Source organism: Musca autumnalis, unplaced genomic scaffold, assembly GCF_047663935.1.
Source record: "Musca autumnalis isolate F117 unplaced genomic scaffold, ASM4766393v1 scaffold_3, whole genome shotgun sequence".
Classification (NCBI taxonomy): Eukaryota; Metazoa; Arthropoda; class Insecta; order Diptera; family Muscidae; genus Musca; species Musca autumnalis.
The window spans coordinates 86,634,725-86,660,736 of record NW_027411866.1 but is presented as its reverse complement, the minus strand read 5'-3'; the positions used below and the strand labels follow the sequence as shown (position 1 = coordinate 86,660,736).

Below are 26,012 nucleotides of genomic sequence, written 5' to 3'. Positions count from 1 at the left end.
AAACTATGAAAAATATCGAATTTGTATGTTTTGTTCAAACATCGCTGCTTGTCGTGTTTTGACGTTAGATATTGAAACACCTGAGAGACGTCATGAGTCTTAAAGACTTGCCTCATGGAGTCAAGAATGAGTAATTGTTTTTGTTGTTAGTGGTGGTGATTGGAGTACCAAATGGCTGGATAAACTAAAATGACCTTTTTCAAACGTTAGAAGTCATTTCAACGATTATCGCAACAAAAATAAACAATATAAATTGAGTATATGTATGTACATTAGGGTAGTACACGGGATAGGTTTAATTTTAGCACTGTGAAATCGTCTTTGTATTTATAATAAGCGCCGTTTATAGATAGTTTATCAATAATTAGAACCTCATTCTTATAGCTAAATAATAAACTATACAATATTTCCAAAAAATTGCATAGCTGATGCCGGAGTTCACAACTTAATATGATAACACACTAATTTTGTATGAAATTATAACACATTAATTATGTATGGAATTTTTCGATAAAATGTACCATTTTTGTTTTAATTTTCTAGAACATTAGCCTTAAAAGTTAATTTGCGGTGACCGATTGTGACTATACCACACAATCTACGATTTTCCTGCCATCAGTGCGTGGATGCATATGCAGATTTATGCAACTTTTCAAAACGGAATGAGGCTGATCGATTTTGCAATATCACCAACCTACTAAGCATAGGTTGGCGTAGGTGTTCAAACAACGGAGATATCGCAGTAGTCGCTATCGATATTCACATCTAACTTTGATTGGGTTGTATATCTTTCGAAGAATTTTTCTCTCGAAAACACAAAGTACTGTCTTTTCTTCGTGCGCAAGTACCCATGCTTCGGGGCCAATAGTTTAGCAGAGGTAGTATCAGTGTTTTGTAGGGTGCGATTTTTTCTTCCCGAGAAGTGGCTTTGTCTTTAAACCGCTTACTTAGCCCATTATTCATTTCAATTTGTTCCGATCGACCTATGATGTTGATATCGTCGACACAAGCGAGCAGCCTAAGCATCTCGTGTGATATTCTTCAACAGGATATTGAAGTGAACACACGAGAGACTATCTCCCTGGTTGAAACCTCGTTTGGTATTGAACTCCTTGGAAAGGTTCTTCCCTATTTTAAATGATAATCACGTATCTGTTAACGTCATCGTGCAAAATCGTATCAGCTTTAAACTCAAACATGGCTTGAGATATTTCTGTACGCAAAGGACTGTCCAAAGTATCCTTATAGGCGACAAAAAGATGGTAAGTGTCGATCTGCTTCTCTTTTTTTTTCAGAATTTGCCAACATTGTTCACATAATACGCTGGATATTAGTTTATTAGCGATGGGGAACAGACGTAAGTCTCAATAATTGGAACATACAGTCTTGTCTCCTTTTTTATGTACGGGGCATATGATAGCCAAGATCCAATCGTCAGGTGTGCATTCTTCCTGTCATATGGTGTTAACTAGCTGATGAATGTACCTTATCAGCTTATCGCCTCCCGTCTTGAACAGCTCGGCTTCTAGGCCGTCAGTTCCTGCTGCCTTATTATTTTTTAATCGACTTATTGCTGTCATAACCTCACTATGGCTAGGTATGCATTCAATTAGATTACCAACATTAAAAAGTAGACGTCAAATATTCAATACAATTATGGTACAAACAGTTGAAATGGCGATATACCTTCAGATATCCTTATTTCATATGTCATATTAATTTTATCGCACAAAATATGCATTTGCTTCATGCACCAAGTGGAACCAACCTAATGCCCTATGTCATTAGCAAACAGAATTGTTTTTCACGAATTGCGAAAATTCGTTTTTAAATGAAATATTAAGAAATTATACTTCAGGTGGCTGTGAATGACTGTAGAAATAAAAATACAAAAATTAGTTACAACAAAAGTTGTCTCATTTTGCCCTATGGCAACTTTGGTGATTTCTGAATTTTCACATTAAATTTACTGTGGTTGTTTAAGTACTGAGTTTTCATTATTCCCATTATTTAAAATAAATTAAAGCTGTGTTTTCCCCCCCCCCCAAGTCGGACATAAAATGGATGTTCAAACGCCGCGCTTTTTTATGATGCTCCAACGTACACCATGTTTTCAGTTGATTACCCCTTCTGTGGGAGCTACTCCTTTTTAGTGGGAGCATACATATTTGATACATTCTCACAAAATGATTCAGCAAGCGTAAATTCTGTAGTTTGATAGGGTAGCGTAATCATTTTATGATTCAGGTTCATAATCATTTTATGGTTCAATATAATTCAGAATTCTGTTTTTCTATCCAAACCCGATTTATAAACCTCTTGTAGATTGCAACCCAAGTTGTCCTTAACCTGACCTCACACTGTTTGTTAGGTATTTGATTTGATGTGCGGTGAATAACTGGTCAATGGGGGATTTTTCAGGTCTGAACCTGAATTTATGTGGCTAATTATGTTATTGGCCATAAGCTTTGATCTTGATGGTACATTGTATCTGAGATTTATAATTCTTCAGTAGGCTAAATGAAGGCATTAGTACTTGTACTGCATAATAATAGCTTGGAGAAGTGTTTTTTTCACAAACCTAACACTCTATCTGTACTTGCTAGCAGACTTCTTTCAGATGTCTATCTTGTGGGTTGTACAAGCTTGTATTTTAATCATTTCGCTTTCGGTTTACTGCAACAGGTACTGATTTGATGTTCCTTGAACCGAACGTTTGCCGTACATTATCAATTAGTGTCTTTCATCCTCATAACTTGATAAAGTCGATTAGTTTTAATCTGAAAACCGAGTGAAGTATACCTACAGGTTTGAATCTGCTGATTCTAGCAATCATGTTCTTGTAGTCGCGATATTTATCAGCCTAATTCCTTTCTGAAATTTTCACTAAAATATTTCAGACAGTAGATTCAAATAAATTCCCTTCTTCCAATTCTGTATTTTAATTCGCCTAGAAGGATTCTGCCATAGCGCTTATTTACTCATTGCAGAAATAGTCACCACTGCGTCGTCTTTCCATTTTAGATGGAAGAGAAACTAAGATAAATTGTGGACATTACCTTGTAAAACCCGATCGGAACAATTCCTTAGAATCCAGCATCTGCTAAGTCACCCAAAGCATGTATATGTGCATATGTTTAATTAAAATACTCACATGTAATCATATGTTTTTACTACATCTACTTCCTTCCTCTAAACCAGTGCCGACCAAGAAGAGGACAGAACAAATGTGAATGTATTCAAAACATTGTCAATTCATGACAGTGTGTTAGTATGTTTGTATGCACGCAAGCTACAAAACTAAAACAAAACAAAAAAATTGCTCTCTTTCGCACGCGCTTTCTTTGCGATCGGGTCGTGTATGTGTGAATTGCCGAAAAACTTCGTAACCAGCGACAAGGGCATGTTCGGCACTGATCTAAACTAGTTTCTGAACTAAAATGTTTCTACAGTTCAAATGTCATTTCAAAATTGTACTAGGCAGACAGTTGTTAGAAGTTGAAATTGCCCGAACGAATGTCATCTAAAGTTACAAAACAAAATGGCAATATTAAAAGTGAAAAGAGTTTTAAAAGTGGCACTCGTCTGTCCTACTTATACAAAGTACGACAAAACGATGTGACACTTTCTGCAGCCAGTGGCACCACACATCATTGTCATTACCACACGCAGAAAAATTTAGGTTAGAAATATGTTTGGATCCAAACAAATTTATGTTTGGGACCGGTTGCAAACAAATATATGTTTGCAACATTTTGTAACATATTTCAATTTGATATGTTTGGGTAAAACATATTTTTTATGTTAGAACATTTTTTTCATGGGTGGAGAGAGGATGTTTGTCAATGAGAGTAATAACAGTGCTCTCGCGGCTTTGGAATGCTGTTTATAATAAAGAGTTGTGTGTATTGTATAATAGAATACGTAGAAGCGAAGAAGGTGGCTTTGGTGCTTTGATGACGTGTATGCGTCATACTCGTGTGTTTCTTGTTTTGTTGTTGTTAACAGCAGGCGAAGAGGATAAGAAAAAATGGTATGAATTATTTTGTTTTTTCTTTCTTCAGTGTTTTAGTTGCCTTTGTAGAGTCAAGACGGTAAAGTGAGTGAATAAATCAGTGTTTTGTATTTTCTTAAAGAAATTGTGCTTTTTAGTAAATTAAATGCCCAATACATTTTATAATTGAATCGGAAAGTTGAATGGAATTATTTTATTGGACAAGGAAGAAATCGCATTTAATATTGGTAATTACATACATACTTATGTATATTTGAAATATGGCATATCCATATTTATTTATTTCATTACATAATCATTTGATTCTAGATGCCGATTCCCCGCTGATGATTTCAACTATGAGGACAATTTGTTTTATTTCACAACTATATATTTCTATATAGGTATTTTTCCTTTTTAAAAGTGTGACTATTTACAAATTATTTCAATCAGTTTTTCTTTTATTAAAGTGTGTTATGTATTTCTTTGGATTTTTGTATGTACCTATGTGTTTGTTGTTCTTTTGTCTTTCAATAAAAAAACCACAACATTTGTGTGTATACTATAGAGATAGCCAGTGAGTTCTTACTGAGAGCAAGTGAGCACACATTTTAAAGTGTTTTACATTGAATTTTACGCTCCCTTGCTCTCAGTAAGCGCCCACTGGTGCATGTGTTTGTTTTTTTTTTGTGCCTTTTGGGTTTGTATTTTTGTGCACCCAAACATATAAAATGTTTGCACCCAAACATAAAATTGTTTCCACCCAAACATATCTTTGTTTGCACCCAAACATATCTTTGTTTGCACCCAAACATATATATCTTTGCACCCAAACATAAATATCTTTGCACCCAAACATATATATGTTTGCACCCAAACATATATATGTTTGCACCCAAACATATATTTGTTTCCACCCAAACATATATTTGTTTGCAGACCCAAACATATATTATGTTTGGGACTGTTGCAAACATATATATGTTTGCTGCAAAATATGTTTGGGACATATGTTAGAGAGGCCGTTTTTTTGCGTGCATAAACCACAAATAGCATTTAATGACGTAGGGGATGAAAGATACCAAGGAACGGTCCTAACCGGTTTTAACATGGCAAAGCCTAGTATATATCTTGGTCCCTCTTTCATCTCAAGTGGACACTGACCTCCCCGTGGTGTCACCTGGGGAGCTGCCTTTAACACCCGTTAAAGGTAGCGAGTTAACATGTGCCGCGAGTTCACCCATAAGAACGTCAAAAACTTGAGTTTTGTTGTCGGGTTAGTAACCCTCCCCCAGAAAAAGAAGCCTACTATGGAAAAACGAAAGAAACGAAAAACAAAAACGAACTCTGCGGACGTTTTAAGGACCATGATCTGTGAATGTGCAGTTGGAATGTTCGCATACTTTATAGAGAAGGTGCAGGCCGACATTACTGCCATACAGAAAATACGATGAATTGGGAAAGGCGTCACAACAACATCTAAAGGTGACGCACTGTATTATAGCTGTCATGACACAAAGCATGAGTTTGGTTGCGGATTTGTAGGTGGTAGGAGGTAAAAACATCTGGATCGTTCCGAGGAGCAAACATAGATTCGGACCACTACCTTGTTGCAGCAAAAGTTCGTACCCGTCTAAACGTTGCAACTAAAGCACGAACAGATAGCCATAGCATATTCCACTCAACTAGCCCAATTGCTTAATGAAATGTCAAAACGATGTCAAAATATTGTCCACTCTATACAAAAAGCCGCAAAATCCATACTTGGATACCAGAGACCTCCAGCAACCGATCAATGGTATGACCAGGAGTGTCGTGCTGCTACCGAAGAGAAAAATGCGGCATATAGTGCTACTCTACAATCAGTAGCAAAGAGTGAAACATCAAACTGATGGCTTTGGTACAGGCACATCCTCCTGTAGAGACCAGCCAGGTAATTTGGTAACTGATACAGATAGTGTGCTCAGGATATGGAAACAACTTTTTTCCAAACTGTTGGTTTCCGTTAATAGCGAAGACGGCGAAGATACCACAGATCCAATCCCAGAAGTTGGTATTGAATGTATACCACCCAGCCAAGATGAGGTAAAGACTCCGGCTGAAGAATAATGAGGCAGCAGGAGCCGATGGCATACCAGCAGAGCTGTTCAAAACCGGAGGCGACACGCTGATAAGTTGTTTCATCAGCTAGTTAGCACCATCTGGCAGAAAGAACAAGTACCAGACGATTGGAACTTGAGCATCATGTGCCCTGTCCACAAGAAAGGAGATAAGACTGTATGCTCTAACTATTGCCAACAAGATATTGTCAGGGATATTATACGAACGAGTAAAGCCTATGGTCAATGAAATAATTCGAAAATACCAATGCGGCTTTAGACCTGGAGAAGACCTAAGAGATGCAGATCGGCACCTACCACCTATTTGTCGATTACAAATCAGCATTCGACAGCCCCCTGCGTTCAAAGCTATTCCTGAATTTGGTATCCCTGCAAAGCTCATTCGGCTTTGTAGAATGACATTAACTGATACTCGGTTCTCAGTTAAAATCGGAAAGAACCTCTCCGAAGAGTTTAGTAACAAAAGAGATTTCAGTCAAAGAGACGGCCTTTCGTGTGACTTATTCAACATTCTGCTGGACAAGGTTATACGAGATGGTAGGTCAAAAGAAGTGGCACAATACGAGTATATACAGACAGCCATATGTTTCTTGCTTATGCCGATGACATTGACATCGTGGGTCGATCGGTAAAGGAAGTGACTGATACCTTTGCAAAATTCGAAAGGAAATCTGCTAAAGTGGGTCTGGCGCTAAACGGTGGGAAGACCAAGTTGATGGTGTCGACGCGCAATGCGTCCATTGGGCTCGGACCAACTGTGGAAGTTGGTTCCTATAATTTTGAGGTAGTAAAAGACTTCGTCTACTTCGGCACATCCGTAAACACAACAAACGACATCAGTTGTGAAATAAAAAGAAGAATTGTATTGGCCAACAGATGCTACTTTGGCTTAAGTAAGCAGTTTAAGAACAAAGCCACATCTCGTCAAACAAACACAACGCTTTACGAAACACTGATACTACCCATGCTGATGTATGGTTCCGAAGCGTGGGTACTTGCGCAAGCAGACAAGGCAGTGCTTGGTGCGTTTGAGAGAAAAATTCTTCGAAAGATCTATGGACCAATCTGCGTTGACGGTGAATATCGCTGTACAACGACATCCGTATAGAGAAACGTATCGAGATGCAACGATTGCGTTGGCTAGGCCATATCATAAGAATAAGCGTACCACATGGCGGCACGTAAGTAATCTTGACGCAATAAAGAAGACAAAAGGGATAGCCTCAAACAAATTACAACAAAATAATGGTGAACTCGATGATTACTCTAAAATCCATTCAGCCAAAATAACCGATCGTTTTATATTTTAATTAGTCTACATGCACGTGAGGGCATGGAAGAATATTACAGAAGAGTATCAGCATTAATCGATAGATTACCACAACAAATTTTGTCAAAATCCATCGCACGTGAGAATATATTTTAACGTGTTTACATACCATCTGAACAGGGACTAGACAACAGCATCCTATCACACTGACTTCGGCAGACAACGATGGAGATACATAAAAAAAAAACCAAAAAATAAAACAGTGGAGAATCTCCCAAAGCGAACTACGTCACGTATGACATAAACAAAACCCACAATGAATTGACCTGTATCAGTACAATTTTTGTGAAACTAAAGATCACAAAAACATAGAGAACTTAGTAAAGAAGAAGGTATCGGGCGTAATCTAATATATACTTTGAGCCACAAATTTAAAGAGTTTATAACGAAACATTTGCAAACCACACCATTACAGATTTTAATCATATGACGGCAAATGAAATCAAAAGAAAGTCCAAGTATTTCCCAATGTTTACCCAAAACATAGATGGGAGGAATTTCATCTCTAAATTTTCTTAGAAAGGTATAGAATGTCTCTACTGGATTATATACATATTTCTAAAAATTTAAAATAGCTGAAGCGGAGGTTCGCCGAATATTATAGCATATGATCCAAAATGAAGATTTATACCTTCAGCTTTTAGGCTAACGAGAGTAAATACTTTTGATACGATCATAAAGGTGCCTAATTGAAATAACGGTTTTAGACACCAAGGATGTTTGGACGAAACCCGTTTCAGACAATTTGGAGTCCTTTTTGCCATGGCTGATGTGCACGATAATAACGTATCAAGAATTATTTTTTTTTCAAATTTGCTTCTCGTATTATTTTGTGCAAACTAAAGGGCTCCGCACAAACGATCCGTTGAGTGCCGCGTTACAACACCCACATGGAAATTTCAAGAACAAAATTGGCATCACTTACACATATTTCATATGGTTGTTGTTTTCAACGCGTCACACAACGGATCGTATGTGCCGAGGCCTTAAGATCAAGTTAAGATGTATCATTTCCGTCCGCCCCTTCGGGTACCTCCCACACAAAAGGTTAACATTTCTCTAAAATGGAACGCTCTTATTATTTGTAAAGTAATTCAGCTTAATCTCAGTGTTGTTGTTTTAAATGATAAAAATAACAGGTTTTTTAAAGTAGATTAAAGTGATTTGCTTATGATGATTCTCTGTAATCCGGGAAGTAGTTATTTGGTTGGCATGTACGGCTACAAGTGTTTTAAAGTATATTTGAGAAAACATCATTTTAAGAATTCACTAATCTTGAGCTCGGGTCAATATAAAACTTGGAAATCATGTTCTGGAAAGCATTGCTGCGTAAGGCTCATACCACAACGGCATATGTACCAATTTTTGATGGAAGCTATAAACGTCAAGTGATATCCAATTTTGCTCGAAAATGTAGATGAAAACTGAAAAAAACCTGAAATCAGGACCCATACCAAAATTGGAAATATGTTCGCAATTTATGGTGGAGAAGTTCTTTAACCACTTTGAACCGTAAACGAGGAATGGCATCCAAAATACCTTAAATCTTGTGGTACCATCAGAAATCAGGTGGTACTGTTATATGGGATGGTGTCTATACCAAACTGACCTGACTTAATATAACCTCCATTCTATGGTGGAGAGTATGTAGCGATATGCTAAACTATTCTATTCTCCGCCTTTCCCGAAAACAAATAAATTTTAACTATTTCCAATTTTGAAAATTAGTATTAACATTAAAACCATAAATACCAATGTCTACAATTTTTGGTGACCACTGTCCACTGCGAATCCTTATTAACAATTATATGTGTTTTGACCACATTGATCCCTAAAACCTACCTGAAATCGGGGGTACTGTTATATGGCGGCTATGCCAAAACGTGGAGCTATGCCCACCATTTTTTCTGGAGGAGTTCTTTGGAACTTTGAAATCTAAACGCCAAATTGAGCTAGGAACATCGAAAACTTAAAAATATCTGAAATCAGGCTGTACGGTTATATGAGGGATATACCACAACATGGGCCGTTATAGCCCATCTTCGAACTTGACCTGCCCGCAAACAAAAGCCGCATCTGTACAATATGTTAGCGTCATGTCTCAATTTGTCTGGTGCAATAGTGGCATGCATAGGTCTACTCAGAATTTTACCCTGGTTTAATATGGTCGCTAGTAATTATTTCATCGCGTTACAAACATAACATACACTTCATACTATGGAGAGTATAAAAATTTAGAATTTTAAAATAATAATTTGAAAAAGGGAACGGTTCACTATTTTTAGAACGGCCTTTTGCTGAGCAAACCTCTCAAAAATACAACAAAGTGGATGCAACATCTCTAAATTTACATACTCGTAAGTCAATTTAGAACGTTTCCCAAGAAAACCACAGAGTTGGCTGATCAATATTTGGTAACGAATCGAATGGAATTATCGAAGATGCCGATAAGCTTTAATAACAATTGAAAACCACTTTTCAGATATTTAGACATAAACACCAGATAGACATATGTTCGGTTGTTTGTATGTGCAGATGATATGTTTGGCAAGAGTCAAGTGTCACTTGAATTTGTTTACTTTTTACCATTCCCCTTGCCATAATCTAAACACCCCTCTTACCACATCATAAAGAATTTACAAGGAAACAAACCATGATGACAAAAACTTAACATAAAAAGAAGCGCGGTCGGCCCCCTGAGGTGATTTCGCAAATTAATATGAAAAATTATGAAAATAAATGACAGTTTGTCTGTGAATGAATGCTAAACTAAGCAAATATTCAAAGCTGAACAGCAAATATATGAATGAACAATGTACATACAATGCAACTCTTGGTTTATTACCTCATCAGTCGTAGCTATGGGACATGCAGGCGAATGGTCAGTAAGTCGCACAAACAGACAGTTCGTGAGTTAGTTTGTTTAACATTTTGTTTTGGGTCTATTGGGTGCTCTTAAATAAACAAAATAACAGACATCATTGAAAATTAACTATACCCCGAGGCATGAACAACTTTTATTAAAGCTCTTTCATCATTTCTGTTGATGCTGCTGGATGCCTCCGTTGCCTTTGCAATTGCTTTTATTGGTCTCTAATGTAATCATATTTTTCACAAGCAGTTATAAACAATTTCCTCCAAAAGATGCTAAGAATTATTTGGCTGTTCTTTTTGAAGCTCCCAAAGCCAATTTTGCACAGCAGTATTTCGTTCTATCCTTGCAAACTGATGATGTTTTGTTTCCCCATGTTTTATTAACATATCATGTCAGGGTCGCATTTATTTGTTTGAATTATTTCTCCTTAGTTATTTATCTAATTCTGTGTCTGTTAAGGGAAGTAATGGGCACGTCAGTAATATAGATAGAAAATGAGAGCAATATGTCAGGACAATGTACTGTGGTCCCTATCACTGACAAAATCGGAAAACCAACAACAGCAAATTACATTGTTATCTCATCTAAGTCGATATAACCATGTCCGTCTGTCCGTCCTTCTGTAAGTTCGTCTGTCAGTCGTCCGTCTATCCGTCAGTCCGTCTGTTAAAATCAAGACACAGCTCGCAATTTTTAAGATAGAACTTTGTAATTTTTTTCCGAACAATCCCACGCCCCTCTTCCCCACCCCTGCCGACCCAGGAGGCCACCTCCCCATAGGGAGAGCGTACACCCCATAATCCGGATTATGGAGTGTTAGTAAAGTAGGGAAATTCCGGCTACAGTTAGACATCAGCAGGATTTACATATTAATAGTACTAAACAAATTAATAAAACAAAACATGCAATAAGGACAACACAAAATATATCTGGCAACAACTTGATTCTAAAACTGTAGACGTAGAATAGAAAACTGTATTGTATGTAGAGGGTCAGTCAAGTTAAGAAGTTTCTACTACTCCTAGGATGTTTGGTATTGAAAATGGGCTATAGGGATATATAGGTCCACGTTTTGATATAGCCCCAATAGGACGATACCTTCCGCTTTTTGGCATTTTGCAGGCTTAGGCTCATTATCACATCGAAAAGGCTGAAATTTTGCATTTTGTCTTTTTCCCCCAGACTTTTGTCGGTATAGGTACACGCCTTCATATAGTCCACATAAAATGGTACATCCCGATTTTAAGTATTTTGAAGGTTGTTGGCTCATTATCACACCGAAAGGCTTAAATTTGGTATTCAAACTTCGTTGGGGGTATCAAACTTTCCACCTGACTTTTGTCGATATAGGTCCACGCCTTCATATATCCCCCATAGAACGGTACCTCCCGATTTTCGGTATTTTGAAGGTTTTAGCCTCATTATCACACCGAAAAGGCTGAAATTTGGTACTTAGTCTTCGTTGAGGGTATGCAAATTTCTACCTGAAATTTTGTAGGTATCGGTCAACGTCTTTATATAGCCCCATAGAGCGATACCTCTTGCTTTTCGGTATTTTGGTATTTAGTCTTCGTTGGGGGTACTAAACTTTCCACCTGACTTTTGTCGGTATAGGTCCACGCCTTCATAGAACGGCACCTCCCGATGTTCGATATTTTCAAGGTTTTACCTTTAATATCCCTCCAAAATGGCTGAAATTTAGTATTTAGTCTTCTTTGGGGGGTATGAAACTTTCTACCTGAAATTTTTCGGTAGAGGTCCTCGTCTTCATATGCCCCCCCCCCTAGAAGGGCACTTCCCGATTTTTGTTATTTTGTGGCCTCAATATCGCAACGAAATGGTTGAAATTTGGTATTTAGTGTTCAGCTTTCCAGCTGAAATATTTCGGTATAGGTCCTAGTCTTCAAAAAGCCCCCATAGAACGGTACCTCCCAATTTTCGGTATGTGTTTAGAAGATTGTAGCTGAAATTTGATATTTAGTCTTCGTTGGAAGTATACAATTTTCCACATGAAATTTATTGCTCCCCCATAAATTTGGCATTTAGCCTTCATTGGGGGCATACAAATTCCTCCCGAAATTTGTCGGTATAGTCCTATGTCTTCGTAAAGCCCCCATAAACGGTACCCTCCGATTTTCGGTGTTTTGAAAGCAATCTAGGTTCGAACATTTGACAAAAGCCTTACCCTTATATGGGGGCTATAACAAAAACGTTATATTTTTTACAAAGAATTTTTTGTACCTGTAAAAATTGTTTGTATCTTTAGCGACGACTAGATTTCAGTTACTCCGGGTGAATAATGTAGTTAAAACTTTCAAAATTGGGAGTGGAAAACGTTGACCTGTTCCGACAAATTTCTGGGGGAAAGTTTTGTAACTCCAACGAAGATTAAATATCACATTTCAGTTATTCCGTTTGAATAATGTGGCTAAAACTTTCAAAACACCGAAAATCGGGGATACCGTTCTATGGTGGCAATATGAAGACATGAGCCTATACAGACAAATATCTGATGGCAACTTTAATACCCTCAACGATGACCAAATACCAAATTTCAGCTGTTTCGGTGGGAAATTTCAGCCAAAATCCTCAAAATACCGAAAATTGGGAGGGACCGTTCTATGAGGCCTATATGACGAAGTGAGTTAATACCGAAAAATTAGAGGTGGAAAGGTCTATACCCCAACGAAGAATAAATTCCAAATTTCAGCCGCTTAAGTGGGATATTGAGGGCACAACCTTCCAAATACCGAAAATCGGGAGGTACGCTTTTATATGAACTTTATGAAGCCGTGGACCTGTACTTGTAATTCTATTCTGGCATATTATGTACCCCATGGAACCCTCAATACCAAATTTCTGTCATTTCGGTGAGATATTGAGGCCACAACCTTAAAAATATTTAAATCAGGTTACCGTTCTAAGGGGGACTGTATGAAGACGTAATCCTAAACCGACAAATTTCAGAGAATTTTAAACCCCCAAGTAGACTATATACCAAATTTCAGCCCTTTTGGTGGGGTGTTTAGGCCACAACCTTCAAAATACCAAAATTAGGTGTAGCGTTCTATAGAGGCTGTATGAAGGTGTGGACCTATACCGACAAATTTCGGGTGGAAAGTTGGATACCCTCAACGAAGACTAAATACCAAATTTCAGCCACTTCGGTGTGATAATTAGGCTAAAACATTCCAAATTCCGAAAATCGCGAAGTACGCTCTAAGGGGGCAATTTCTGGTGGAAAGTTTTATACACCTAATGAAGACTAAGTACCAAATTTCAGCCGTTTCAGTGGGATATTGAGGCCACAAACTTCAAAATACCAAAAATCGAGAGGTACCTTCTATGGGGCTGTACGAAGGTGTGGACCTACATATATCGACAAATTTCTGGTGGAAAGTTTTATACACCCAACAGAGACTAAACACCAAATTTCAGCCACTTCTGTCTTTCAGCCACTTCTTCAAAATACCAAAAAATTGGGAGGTTCTATGGAGCATATATAAAGACGTGAGCCTATACCGACAAATTTCAGGTGGAAAGCTTCATACATCAAACGAAGACGAAATACCAAATTTCCGTCGTTTCGGTGGGATATTGAGGCCAAAATACCGAAAATCGGGAGCTACCGTTCTATGGGGCTGTATGAAGGTGTGGACCTATACCGACAAATTTCAGGTGGAAAGTTTTATACCCACAACGAAGACTAAACACCAAATTTTAGCCACTTCGATGCGATCTTGAGGCCACAACCTCAATTTAGATGGTATTATGCCTAACTGTGGATCTAATTTCTGTAAGAATCGCTGATCAGATCAGCGGTATACAATCATTTTTGTCGCACCTTCTCGTACAAGTGCATCATGGATCATATAAGAACTCTGTAGATAGAATTAATCGATAATAGATACAAAATAGGAATTAATGCTATCATTTTCTGCCTGATTCAGGCGTAATATTGTGCACTTTGGATTTTGACAATTTCGTTATTTCTTTATTACCTCCAGCTTTATTGTTGAAAGCAAAACATTGTTCACATCCTAATAAAGGCATTTCTGTGATTTCTCAGTTATGATATAAATTGAGCGTGGGACAGCAGCCAAAACAAAAAGGCGAAAGCGTAGCAAATGGCAAATGATTACGAATATAAAGATCTTTAATGAAAATAAAATATCAGCTTTGGGAAATATTTGCCAGTTCTGTACTAAACTGACTGCAAATGTGTGTAAAAATGACAACAATAGCGAAAAAAACATAAAACAAAAACGAAAACACTTGATGCCGTAAATGTACGACATAAGGATCATTTTGACAAAGCACCAGACGATTGGACAATAACAACATCATAAAGTACATCTGTTTAAAGAACTGCCTAAAGGCAGATTTCCTTCCATTGTCGTGACACCAACAGTGAATCTGGGCAACCTGATTTGATAGATGGTTGGTGCCCATTAAAATTCTGTTCATAAATTAGCAGCAGGCAGGAGATTTTCTACGCAGCACCATTCACATATTTTAAATGGATCATCCAACAATCCAGGCAGGCAGACAGACAACCTGAATACACACTGGATGTTTTACTATGACAAACAAGTATGTACGAGTATGTGTTGCTAACTTGTGGCTGCAATGTAAATAAGTTGTTCTTTTGCAGATTCGTTGTATCGCAACGAATGAGGTGTAATAAAATTTAAAGTTTTCATAAAATAATATGATTAACTACGTAAAAAGTGTAGGCAACTTACCGCAAGATATGTACTTTGACCTCTTAAGCGGGGTGGTGGTTCCCGATACTCTTCTCCATTCTCTGCTGCTTTGTCACGCCTACAACAAAGGATTAGAAAATTAGTAGACCGTATAATTATTATACAATAATTATATTCAAAAATTAGTTCGCTTCCAACAATAGAATTTTCTCCAAATTCAGGCAGATATTGACATCAATTCTACAAAAATAAAATGTGATGTAGGGTTATCTAATGATGGCCAATGACAAAAAATAATTATTTACCACTAAGACGTTGACCAGCCAAATTTCATCAATTCATTCAAGAATAATACTAAGCACCAACCTAAAAACAAACAACTAAGAACGGCGTTAAGTTTGGCCAGGCCGAACTTTTTATACCCTCCATTACGAACTTTATTGAAGTGAATAAGAACAAGAACTTTCTCTTATTGCAGGAGTAGTATATCCCAATTGATAATACTCCCTTCAAAAGAGCTCATATGGGGCATCATCGTAGTTCTTTCCAAACCATGAATCAATATTTACAATTTCCCGAATTGAGCTTTTGAACTCCTGACAAAACACAGTATTAAGTTACAGCAATCTCGGTTTGAAAATTTGACAAAAAAAACTCTCGAAATACATAAAATTGGGTAATACCAGCTAGACTTAAACCTGGGTATATGGACAGTAAGTTTTCTATCTTCTGGGATCACAAAAAATTCAATTAACGACCAATTCGGTAAAAACAAATGTGAATAAAATCGTCAAAAAACCTTAAATGGTGGCTAAGCTTTTATGGGGGCTATAACAAAAGGTGAACCTATACTGTCTGATTTGTTGCAAGGGATGTTTTGTACCTGTATAATTGTCTTGTACCTTTAGCGAAGACTACTTACCAAATTTCAGTTAATCCGGTTGAAAAATGTGGCAAAAACTTTCAAAACACCGAAAATCGGTGCTGTTTTTTAGGGGCTAAATGAAGACTTGGGTGTCTAAAAAACCGGTTTTTCCATACATAACGGTTTTCGGTAAACCGAAAATATACAAATATACATTGTTTTAAGAGGTTAATTAATAGTCTGTTTAAATTATAGGTTTATACACAATGGAATTGACATTTAAAACCCAGTGGCTTTATTACACTGTGCAACAAGGATTCTGTGCGGTGGAAATTCCTTTTGGAGATGAAAGCCCTTAGTGAGTATATTAAGAACCCAAAAGGAAATTTTCCCCATAGGTCAAGTTTCTGAGATATCGCGCGATGAATTTTTTTAAATTTTCGCTTATGATGCTTGAGGAAATAGCTTTATATCTCTGTTTGCCGTTTGACCTATGGCATAACTGTCCTTCCGGGTTCATAATATTAACTTCATCCACTTTCATCGGCAAAAAGAATATTTCACCCACCAAGCTTTGATCTTCATATTTACGCGCAGTGATATTTTTCCTTAAAACGGTTTAAGAATACGGGTTTTTTGTTTTAGCACCGAACTCAGGTAAGATGCTGTCAAAAAATTTATTTTCATTGATTGGCAATTTTATTAGCAATTTAATGGTATACATATAACCTTAATCGGTTACTTAAAATCGGTACAAATCCGGGTTTTATATCGCTATGTCCGGTTCGAAATATTAGATAACCGGATTTTTTTTCCAAGAAAATTTGTCATTAACGTGTTCAGCATATCGGGAGCTATATATGGTAAATATTTCAGATACATCCCAGATGTCAATATAAGTGATAACCAATGGGTATGTCTACCTACTAATACATAACAAATAACGAATATACAGAAAAACAAAACATAGGTTTTTTCTGAACAAAAACCGGGTAAATGTCAAAAAGGACAATGAAAATGTGACAATATCGATTAGTTGTCAATGAGAACCGTACCTAAACTTCTCTGAGCAATATTTTTGTGGAATATTTGGATGCTGTAAAATCTCATCTTGTGGTACTTTTACTACGGTTCAAGAAAGAAAGGACGAAAAGGACATGAAAGGAATTGAGTTAGAAGAATGAAATGTTCTAAAAAAAGATTCGCCATTCAATTTGACTGAAGACATGTAATCTCAAAACGAAGCTACAATAACGGCAAACAGAGATATAAAGCTATTTTCTCAAGCGTCATAGGCGAAAATTCAAAAAATCCATCGCGCGATATCTCAGAAACTTGACCTATGGTGAAAATTTCCTTTTGGGTTCTTAATATACTCACTAAGGGCTTTCATCTCCAAACGGAATTTTCCACCGCACAGGCCTTGAGTTCCAATTTGTGACACAGTGTTATATGCGGTTATATGCAAACCTACAATAATAAGGTGATAGATTTATGTATAGTTGTTTTTCAGAGATCAGTGATATCAACCAAAACCATACAAAATGCAAATTTTATGCGTAAAAATTGCCATAACTAAAAATTTACATTTTATGGGTAAAAATCGTATTTTTTACTTAAAATCGTCGAAATGCCGATAAATTGACAAATCTTCCCTCACTGCCACGAAGTCTAAGATAAAATGTTATGTGTCAATGAAGGCCAAAAACCTTCAAAATATCGAAAATGGGGAGGGACTGTTCTATGGGTGTCATATACCGACAAATTTCAGCTGGAAAGTTTTATACCCCTAACGAAGACTAAATTCCAAATTTCAGCTATTTCGGTGTGTTAATAAAGCTAAAATAAGGTGCCACTGTGGTGCAATGGTATGCACACCCGCCTTGCACGCTGAATGACGTGGGTTCGATCCCCAGGACAGGCAACATTAACAATTTCAACGGTGGCAAAATACCCCTCAGTAATGTTGGCGACATTTCCTGATTATTTCAGCCATGTAAAACTTCTCTGCAAGTGGTGTCTTAAGACACGCCGTTCGGCATAAACAGTAGGTCCCATATCATTGAGCTAATATCGGGGTGCACTCATTGATATGAGAGAGTCTCCCTTGTCCCGTATGGGATGTTTGTGGAACAATTATTATAATAAGGCTAAAACCCTAAAAATACCGAAAATAGGGAGGTACAGTTCTATGGGCGCTATACCAAGGCGTGGACCTATACCGAAAAATTTCAGGTGGCACGCTTCATACTCTCAACCATTACTAAGTACCAAATTTCAGCCACGTCGGTGGGATATTGAGGCCACTACCTTCAAAATACCTAAAATCGGGAGGTACTGTTCTATGGGGGCTATATGAAAACGCAGGCGGTCCTATAGCGTCAAATTTCGATGTGTTACAACCGGAATGACAAATTTAATTATACCCTCCATATTATGGTGGAGGGTATAATTATATAAAAAATAGCACTAGCATCTAAGTCTCTCGGCAAACGCTTAAGTTGTTCCATACGCAAGTTTTGATTTTTTGAAGTTCAGGAGGTTTCTAGGTTTTCCCGAATAATCTTTCTGAATGCTCAGCATTTCCCTATCTTTTCTAGTTTCCGAGATATTCACGTTTCGACTCTCAAGCTGTTTTATTTTAACACGTTACAAGTCGGCTTTGCCGACAGAGATATACCCTCAGCCTATGTGAGTTGAAACTTTCATCTACGGACAGATCGAATGTATTTAGGGTCTTTTCAGAATTTTGTGGCCCTTTTTTGACATTTGAACTTGCCGACAAAAATGTGGATAAGGATTGAAGTTCAAAAGTGTTACGGAGGAGGTACTTAAAGGAATGGACCAACATAGTCATATCTCTTTGATAGATAGCCCACTAGTCATTTCAGTAGGTCATCGTATAACTTTTGGACCAGTATGCCAGGAAGCATGGACTTGTGCACGGAAAACATAATATGGCTGTAAACAGGACCACAACGAACAGCATCACTATACTTTTCCGAAGGATTTTCGAGCAGACCCTAAACTGCACTTTGACACAAATATTGAGCTTATGTGGGGGAGGTACCCCATTGGACCGATATGGGCCATTTTAGAACTTAAACTAAATGTGGAAAAAATATTAGGAAATCCAAAGTTTGGACCAAATTGTTGGACCCCTTCTACAGATATCGTGCATACTAGTTATTGGCATTTTTAAATATTGGGAGGAAGTACCATAAGTTGTGGGCAATACCATCTTCGAACTGAAACTTATTTTGGACTAAGTTTCGGTTGATCATATCGAGAGTTTTCGTACTCTCCAAAATCCAAAGTGATTCAAGAACAGGTCTTAAAGTGAACTTATCCCAATTTTTGTGTGGGAGGTACCCAAAGGAGTGGACAAATATAGTCCATATTCTAACCTGATCTATATCTGGTAGATATATTAGGATGTGTAAGTATGGACCAAATCGGTCACTCAATTTTTTCAAACACTTTTGAACTTTTATGAAGGAGGTCTGAAGGAGTGGACCGATATGGCTTATCTTCGAACTTAAACTAAGTTTGGACAAAATATTACGAAGGCCAAATTTTGGACCAAATCTTTAGATCCGTTCCGAGTTATGTCCAACCACTACACACGGCATCAGAGGTGGTTTTTGCAACTTTCAGGCTATTTTATCAGGAAGTATGGACTTGCTCCTGATGAAACTTGTATAGTCGTATCGGGGGCAGTGAATACATGTTGTTGCAACAAAAATCAAAGCAATTCGAGAGCAGGTCCTAAACTGAACGTTTCGGAAATGTTGTGTGGGAGTTACCCAAAGGAGTGGACCAATTAAGATCATATTGGAACCTCATCTAAAACTGGTAGAAATGTCACTTCAAGAGTTATCGTGCGAACAAATGTTCCGAATATTTTCGAACTTTGGTGAACGAGGTACCGGATAATAAATGCGACCTGTACATTGGGAACAAAAATAAATAGACGGACGGACATGCATAACTCGACTCTAAAAGTGATTCTATGTATATCCCTAAAAGGAACTATCTATCTCATTTCCTTATGCATGTCACTTACAAATACACAAATACATAATACCATTTACCACATTGCGGTGTAGGGAATAAACACTTCCGAAATAACATATCTTCTTTTTAAGATTTAATACGTTTATTATATCTGAACGATTGGAAACGAGGAGGACATGGTTCTGCACCTTTCATCTGTCTGGAATGTGAAAAAATGTATCAGTCTGGCGGCATTGTTGTCAATTTAATGTCAGCAAATTAAATGTACATATTTTGGTATGCAATACGCCTCGTTTGATGCATTGTTTAAACAACGGCATCATCATTACTCCAACACATACATAGTATAGGGTGTTTTTTTAAGCCGGATAGAACTTGAAATTGTAAAAAATAACACAAAAAATTAAATTGTAATCAAAATTTTTTTTATTCGAAAGATCAATACGTGACATTAACATTTGAAAATGATTTCGGGCATATGGGCACCGCGGCTGTTCTTGACGAAGTGCATTCTGGACGTCCAATTTTTGGCCACTTTTTCGAGCACTGCTGGCCGTATGTCACGAATAACACGAACAATGCTGGCCTCCAAGGCATCAATTGTTGCTGGTTTATCAGCATAAACCAGTGACTTCACGTAGCCCCACAGGAAATAATCGAGAGGTGTAAAATCACACGATCTTGGAGGCCAATTGACAGGTCCACTTCTCGAAATCAACTTATCGCCAAATTTTGATTTCAATAAGTCGATGGTTGCGTTCGCCGTATGGCACGTAGCGCCATCCTGTTGAAACCACATCTCCTCCGGATCAATGTCATCCATATTTTCAAACAAAAAATCATTGATCATGGTGCGGTAACGATCTCCATTGACCGTAACGCGAGCTCCGGCCTCATTTTTGAAGAAATAAGGTCCGATGATGCCACCAGCGTGAAAACCGCACCATACGGTGCATTTTTCTGGATGTAATGGAGTCTGTAGGGTCTCTTGTGGATTGGTCTCACTCCATATGCGGCAATTTTGCTTATTAACAAACCCGTTAAGCCAAAAATGCGCCTCATCGCTGAACACAATTTTGCGTCTATAAGTTGCGCGAATCGACGACTGATTTTCAAAGTAAATTTGGATAATTTCGTAGCGTTATTCAAGCGTGAGTCTATTCATGATGATTTGTCAGAGTATACTGAAACAAATAAAAAAAGTTTCATCAAAATTTAATTTTTTGTGTTACTTTTTACAATTTAAAGTTCTATCTAGCTTAAAAAATATCCTTTACATATTCATGTATTCTTGACAACAAACAAACAACAAAAGACCAAACTGTAATGGCGAATTGGCAACAGAAAGAAAAGGAATTTAAGGAAAATTGGCTTTTGCCACAACCAACTAACAAAAGTCAATGACAATGATGATGAGTCGACAAAAAATCGTTATTGTTGTAACAGGAATCCGCCAAGGAGTTTACAGCTCACCTCAAATCTTCCTTCCGTTTAAGTGCATCCTGAATATGTTTCAGTTATAACAAAAGCTATTGACTTTCGTCGAGAATGTCAGGTTAACAAATTGTTGCAATTTACTTGAATTCTGAAACCAACTAAGAGATCAGCTGTGCTGTAGGTATGAATAGATACACCATTATGTTTGCCGCCATGAAAGGAGGATGAGGCATGAAGTTACAGGAAAGGGAAACTTTATTGTGATATTTTAGTGTTGAAATGACGAGGAGGATACAGTGGATTTGCAATGAAATTGTTAAATACGCATGAATTTTTACTGCTACTGAAAATTACCATGGAAGCCAGTTGAAAATCATATGGGGGCTGGGCCCTATATCCAAATCTGAACTGATTTTCATCACTTTTAGGACTATCCGACCTTGTGTTAAAAATTTTTTGTGACCATTTTCTATAAAATTTCCTCTAAGTGGATCTTTTTAGGTTTATGGTGCCGACGTATTACATTCTTGCCAGAGAAAACGGTATTAATTTTGTAAATGATAAAGAATGTCAGAGAAATTGTCATCACAAACCACTACACTACATGTTTCGCAATTTGGTGAGAAGCGCTCATCAGGTGTATTTTGTTCGGCAATCTGACTATGTCTCTACCCTAAATTTTTCCTTCTATATATACTGAATTTATTGCAAATTTGCAATTAGGAATTCAATACACCGGATTTTTTAAGGCAGATGGCATTGCCAACTCTAACAATCTTATTCATTTACGAGTTTTTTGCAGGGCGGACTTTATTTCCACACAGCTGTAGTGGTTTGTGATGGTAATAATTTTGTTTCGTTACTATCAGGGTGTCGGAATTGGAGTCGGAGTCCAGAAAATGTTGCAAGAGTAGGAGCCGGAGTCGTGAAAAAAGCTCGACTCCTACTCCGACCAACAATTTCAAAAATTTTTTAAATAAAAAATTCTTGCTTTAAGTCTGGAGTCTTTCCCCATTGACTTAACTTCATCATTACTCTCTATTATAGAGAGTAATATTTACACTGACGGCTATGCAAAATTTACCAACAATATCATGATTTCATCCCGGTAAAGGGAAATATCAATTGGCTTTTTAATTTTTGAGTATTTTCATGTTAATGCGAATGATGCTCACTTCAGGTTTTCACTAGAAAAAATCATCATTTCAAAAAAAGAAAAGCCAATTGATAGTTCCCTTAGATGGGATGAAATTGTATGGGCAACTTGAAGTAAATCCAATTTATTATTTATTTATGTATGTGACTCCAACAATAGTTTTTGTTAATTACAACAATTGTTTTTATCATATCCAACAATAGTTTTTGTCTGGTGGACAATATTATTCTCTTTTCTTCGACAATTTTATTCTCTTCTCTCGGTATTCGATGCCGTAGTGAAAAAAAAAACAATTTTCGTGTGTTTTGTTTGTATGAGTTCCTCTTATCCTAGTTCTTTTTTTGTGTATTGTACACCATGAAATTCTTGTTTTTATTTGTTTCTTCCTTCTTATTCTTTTCTTTGTGTTTTGATAGTTGAGTTACACCATAATCTGAGAAGTGTTTTTGGTCGAAATTTGTGTTTTCTTTTCATATTTGTTATGGTTTTATGGTAGTCTGGTATTCCTTATGTTGGGGTAGGTACTTGGAGGATGAGCGCAAACTGGCAAAACCTTTCCATGTGTTGTGTTTGTCAATGCTCATAATATTTTACGTAACATTTATACCAAATTTATGCGGAAAGTGTATATGAGAATTATAAACAATCAAATCAAAACTTTCAGTAACAGGTTTTCTGGGCTAACAATAGTTTTTGTAAAAATTCTTGATTATGATATTTCCTACAATCGGTATTGCTAATGATGTTTACAATATTGACGAATTTCACAATTTGTTTTTGTTTTGTATGCTTGGAACAAAAGATGGTATTTCTGGATTTGCAATCGCAATGATTGTACAACACAAGTGACTTGTTGGAAGAAAAATAGATATTATTCTACCAACAAAAGCTCAAAACATATTTCTTCGTGTGCAAATTGATAGAGATTAGGTATATAAATTGCATATTATAGCAACAGCAAACGAGAAAAACTTATTGTTGGAATAATGTTCCAAATTTGGTACAATTAGAAAATTTAGAAAAAAATATTTGGGAGTTCTCCAACTGTTTCGCTAAAATCCCATACAATATTCAATATATTCTGCTAAACCTTCATGAAAAAATATGGTTTACAATCGCGAAGGTTTAGTAATTTACAGTAATAACTTATAAGGATAGGAAATTAAGAGTAATATTGAAATTACAATCATTCAAAAAATATGAAAATTAAAAAGCCTGTCATTCGCGACTTAGTAAAAATCATTTGGTGCGCATTCGAATTTGGATACAGCGAATCAATATCTCTCTATGCATATTTCGATGTTTCACTCAGCGGTCAAAATGTGCCGTCAGTTGCATCACACAATGGAAAAAACTTTAAAGTGAGTAAAAGTCGCACAATGTGCAAACGATTTTGATGCGCATCCGATTTCAATAGCACCCATCAAAAATACGTCAATATGTATGGTAACATGGGGCGCCTTCGCCACGTTTTTGTTCAAAATGTTCTCATACCGACACCGTTAAAGTTTTTTCAAATATTATTTTTGGTACAAACATTAGCATATGTTGACTATAAATTTTGATATATAAATGGTTATAATTTTGTTTTTAAAATATTATTTTTGAGAATTTACAAAATGTGTAAAAAGTGGCGAAGCCTCCCCACCCATGGGGCAGCTTCGCCATCGATATTGAACATTCTCCAACGGACTCTAAAACTGTAATTTACCATAATTCTGCCTTAAATATCAACATTATGCAAATAAGGAACATGTTTTCTATTGAATAATCAGACATTATTTAAAAATTCACAAAAAGTAACCGATTCCAGCGGTTAATTGAAGGTACCTTGAATTTAGGTACAAAAATCATAATATTACTAAAACAAGATACGTTTAGGATAATAATTGATTTCAACTTCACATTATATGTGGTATATCTATGGCATAAAGAATTTAAGTTAAACATTACAAATTTCTAACATTAATCCACCACACCCCTATCATGGCGTAGGCACCCCACCCCTTACATATTTCATAATATTACTATATTGACATTTGTAATTGATTTTTTCATGCGAATTATTTGGATTTATAAACTTCAGTAGTTGTCTTTTAACGGCATAAAATATGTTTTTGATATCACAAAAGGTAAAGAAGATATCACATAACATACCTACCATAATTATTTTTCCCAATACCCTGAAAATACAAAACCGCGTGCGTCCGCTATCATACCTATGACACAACAGCCAACTTTTGGGAGATGGTAGACCTACATTAAACTCACAATTTTTCCTTTACCGGACTTTTTCTATCATTTGTAGTTTGCGAGAAAATCGGCGATGGCGTAGCCGCCCCAGTGGCGAAGGCGCCCCATGTTACCATATATACCTATTTCACATTCTATTTGGAGTAAAAGGCCCATATTACTCACGTATATCTGTAATTTATGAGACACGTTTTTGCAAATATTATAATCGCGTATAAAGGATTATATTTATATAAATTTTTTTAAGGAAATTCGCGGTTAAGTACGCGGATTTGTCAATATATATTTTTCTAGATATTCCTATCTTCAAGGTATCTATATCCAACATTTTAGTTTATGGATTCGAACGCGAAAGGGACCATTAGATCCCTCGCGTAAAAAAACTAAATTCACTCGGGGTTCGAAGGAAATTGAATGACACTTGTAAATTTTACACCCAAAGAATAGGTTTTTTAAGAAAATTCACACATCAAAATTTGGCCTTTAGACTCTAATTCCTAGCTTGCTGTACAGAGCACACTCATAAGATATACATTAAACGACGTAAAATCACGAATTCTATAATCCTATATGAGTTTTGAATACAATCTTGTTGCGCGTCCGGATTATTAAAAAAAAATTTAAAAAAAACCAAATTCCGGATTTTAAATGTCAGCACCAATTTTAGGTCGATGAGTGTATATCTCGAAAAATCATACACTAAAGTCATGTTGCCCATGGAGTATTCTTTGAATCTTTCTTTGGGCGTGAGTCTATGAAATGTAAGGATAAGCCAGAAATCGGAAGGGAACATAAAAAACTTGTTTGCTTCAACCCATTTTTACCCATGTTTTTACATTGATACCAACAGCTTCACGTATATTAATTTTAATGGTCGACATTATGGGATCCCGCCTAAAACACTTACTTTTAAAGAATTTCAGTCATACTATATAGAATATGTTAACAGTTCACGAATTCTGAAAGGGTTAAACTCGGATTCATCGATTGTAAAACATTTTTGGTTTTTACCATATATAATTGAAAATAAACTTTAGAGCCACATGAGATAACCAAACATTTGTTTCTCACTAATTTTCTTTAATTCTGAGAATCATAAAAATGTCGTAAACGCTTTTTCAAATATATAATTTTTTAACAAAATTTTTGGTCAATGTGATTGTGCATGACCTTTTTCAATATTTGAATGGAATAAACGCTAAGAATCACTTTTCCAATACAAAACTCTTTAGGTCATGTTAGCTCGATTAATTCAATTA

At 36.5% G+C, this 26,012-nt stretch overlaps 1 protein-coding gene across 1 annotated transcript in view; it reads right to left on the bottom strand.

Moving 5' to 3' along the window:
- spri (Src homology 2 domain-containing protein sprint) overlaps positions 1–26,012 on the bottom strand; it is a 613,225-nt gene that overhangs the window by 527,907 nt on the left and 59,306 nt on the right. Inside the window, exon 3 of the mRNA XM_073972426.1 lies at positions 15,065–15,143. Within this exon, the coding sequence (XP_073828527.1) occupies positions 15,065–15,143 (79 nt within the window). The remainder of the gene's footprint in view (positions 1–15,064; positions 15,144–26,012) is intronic.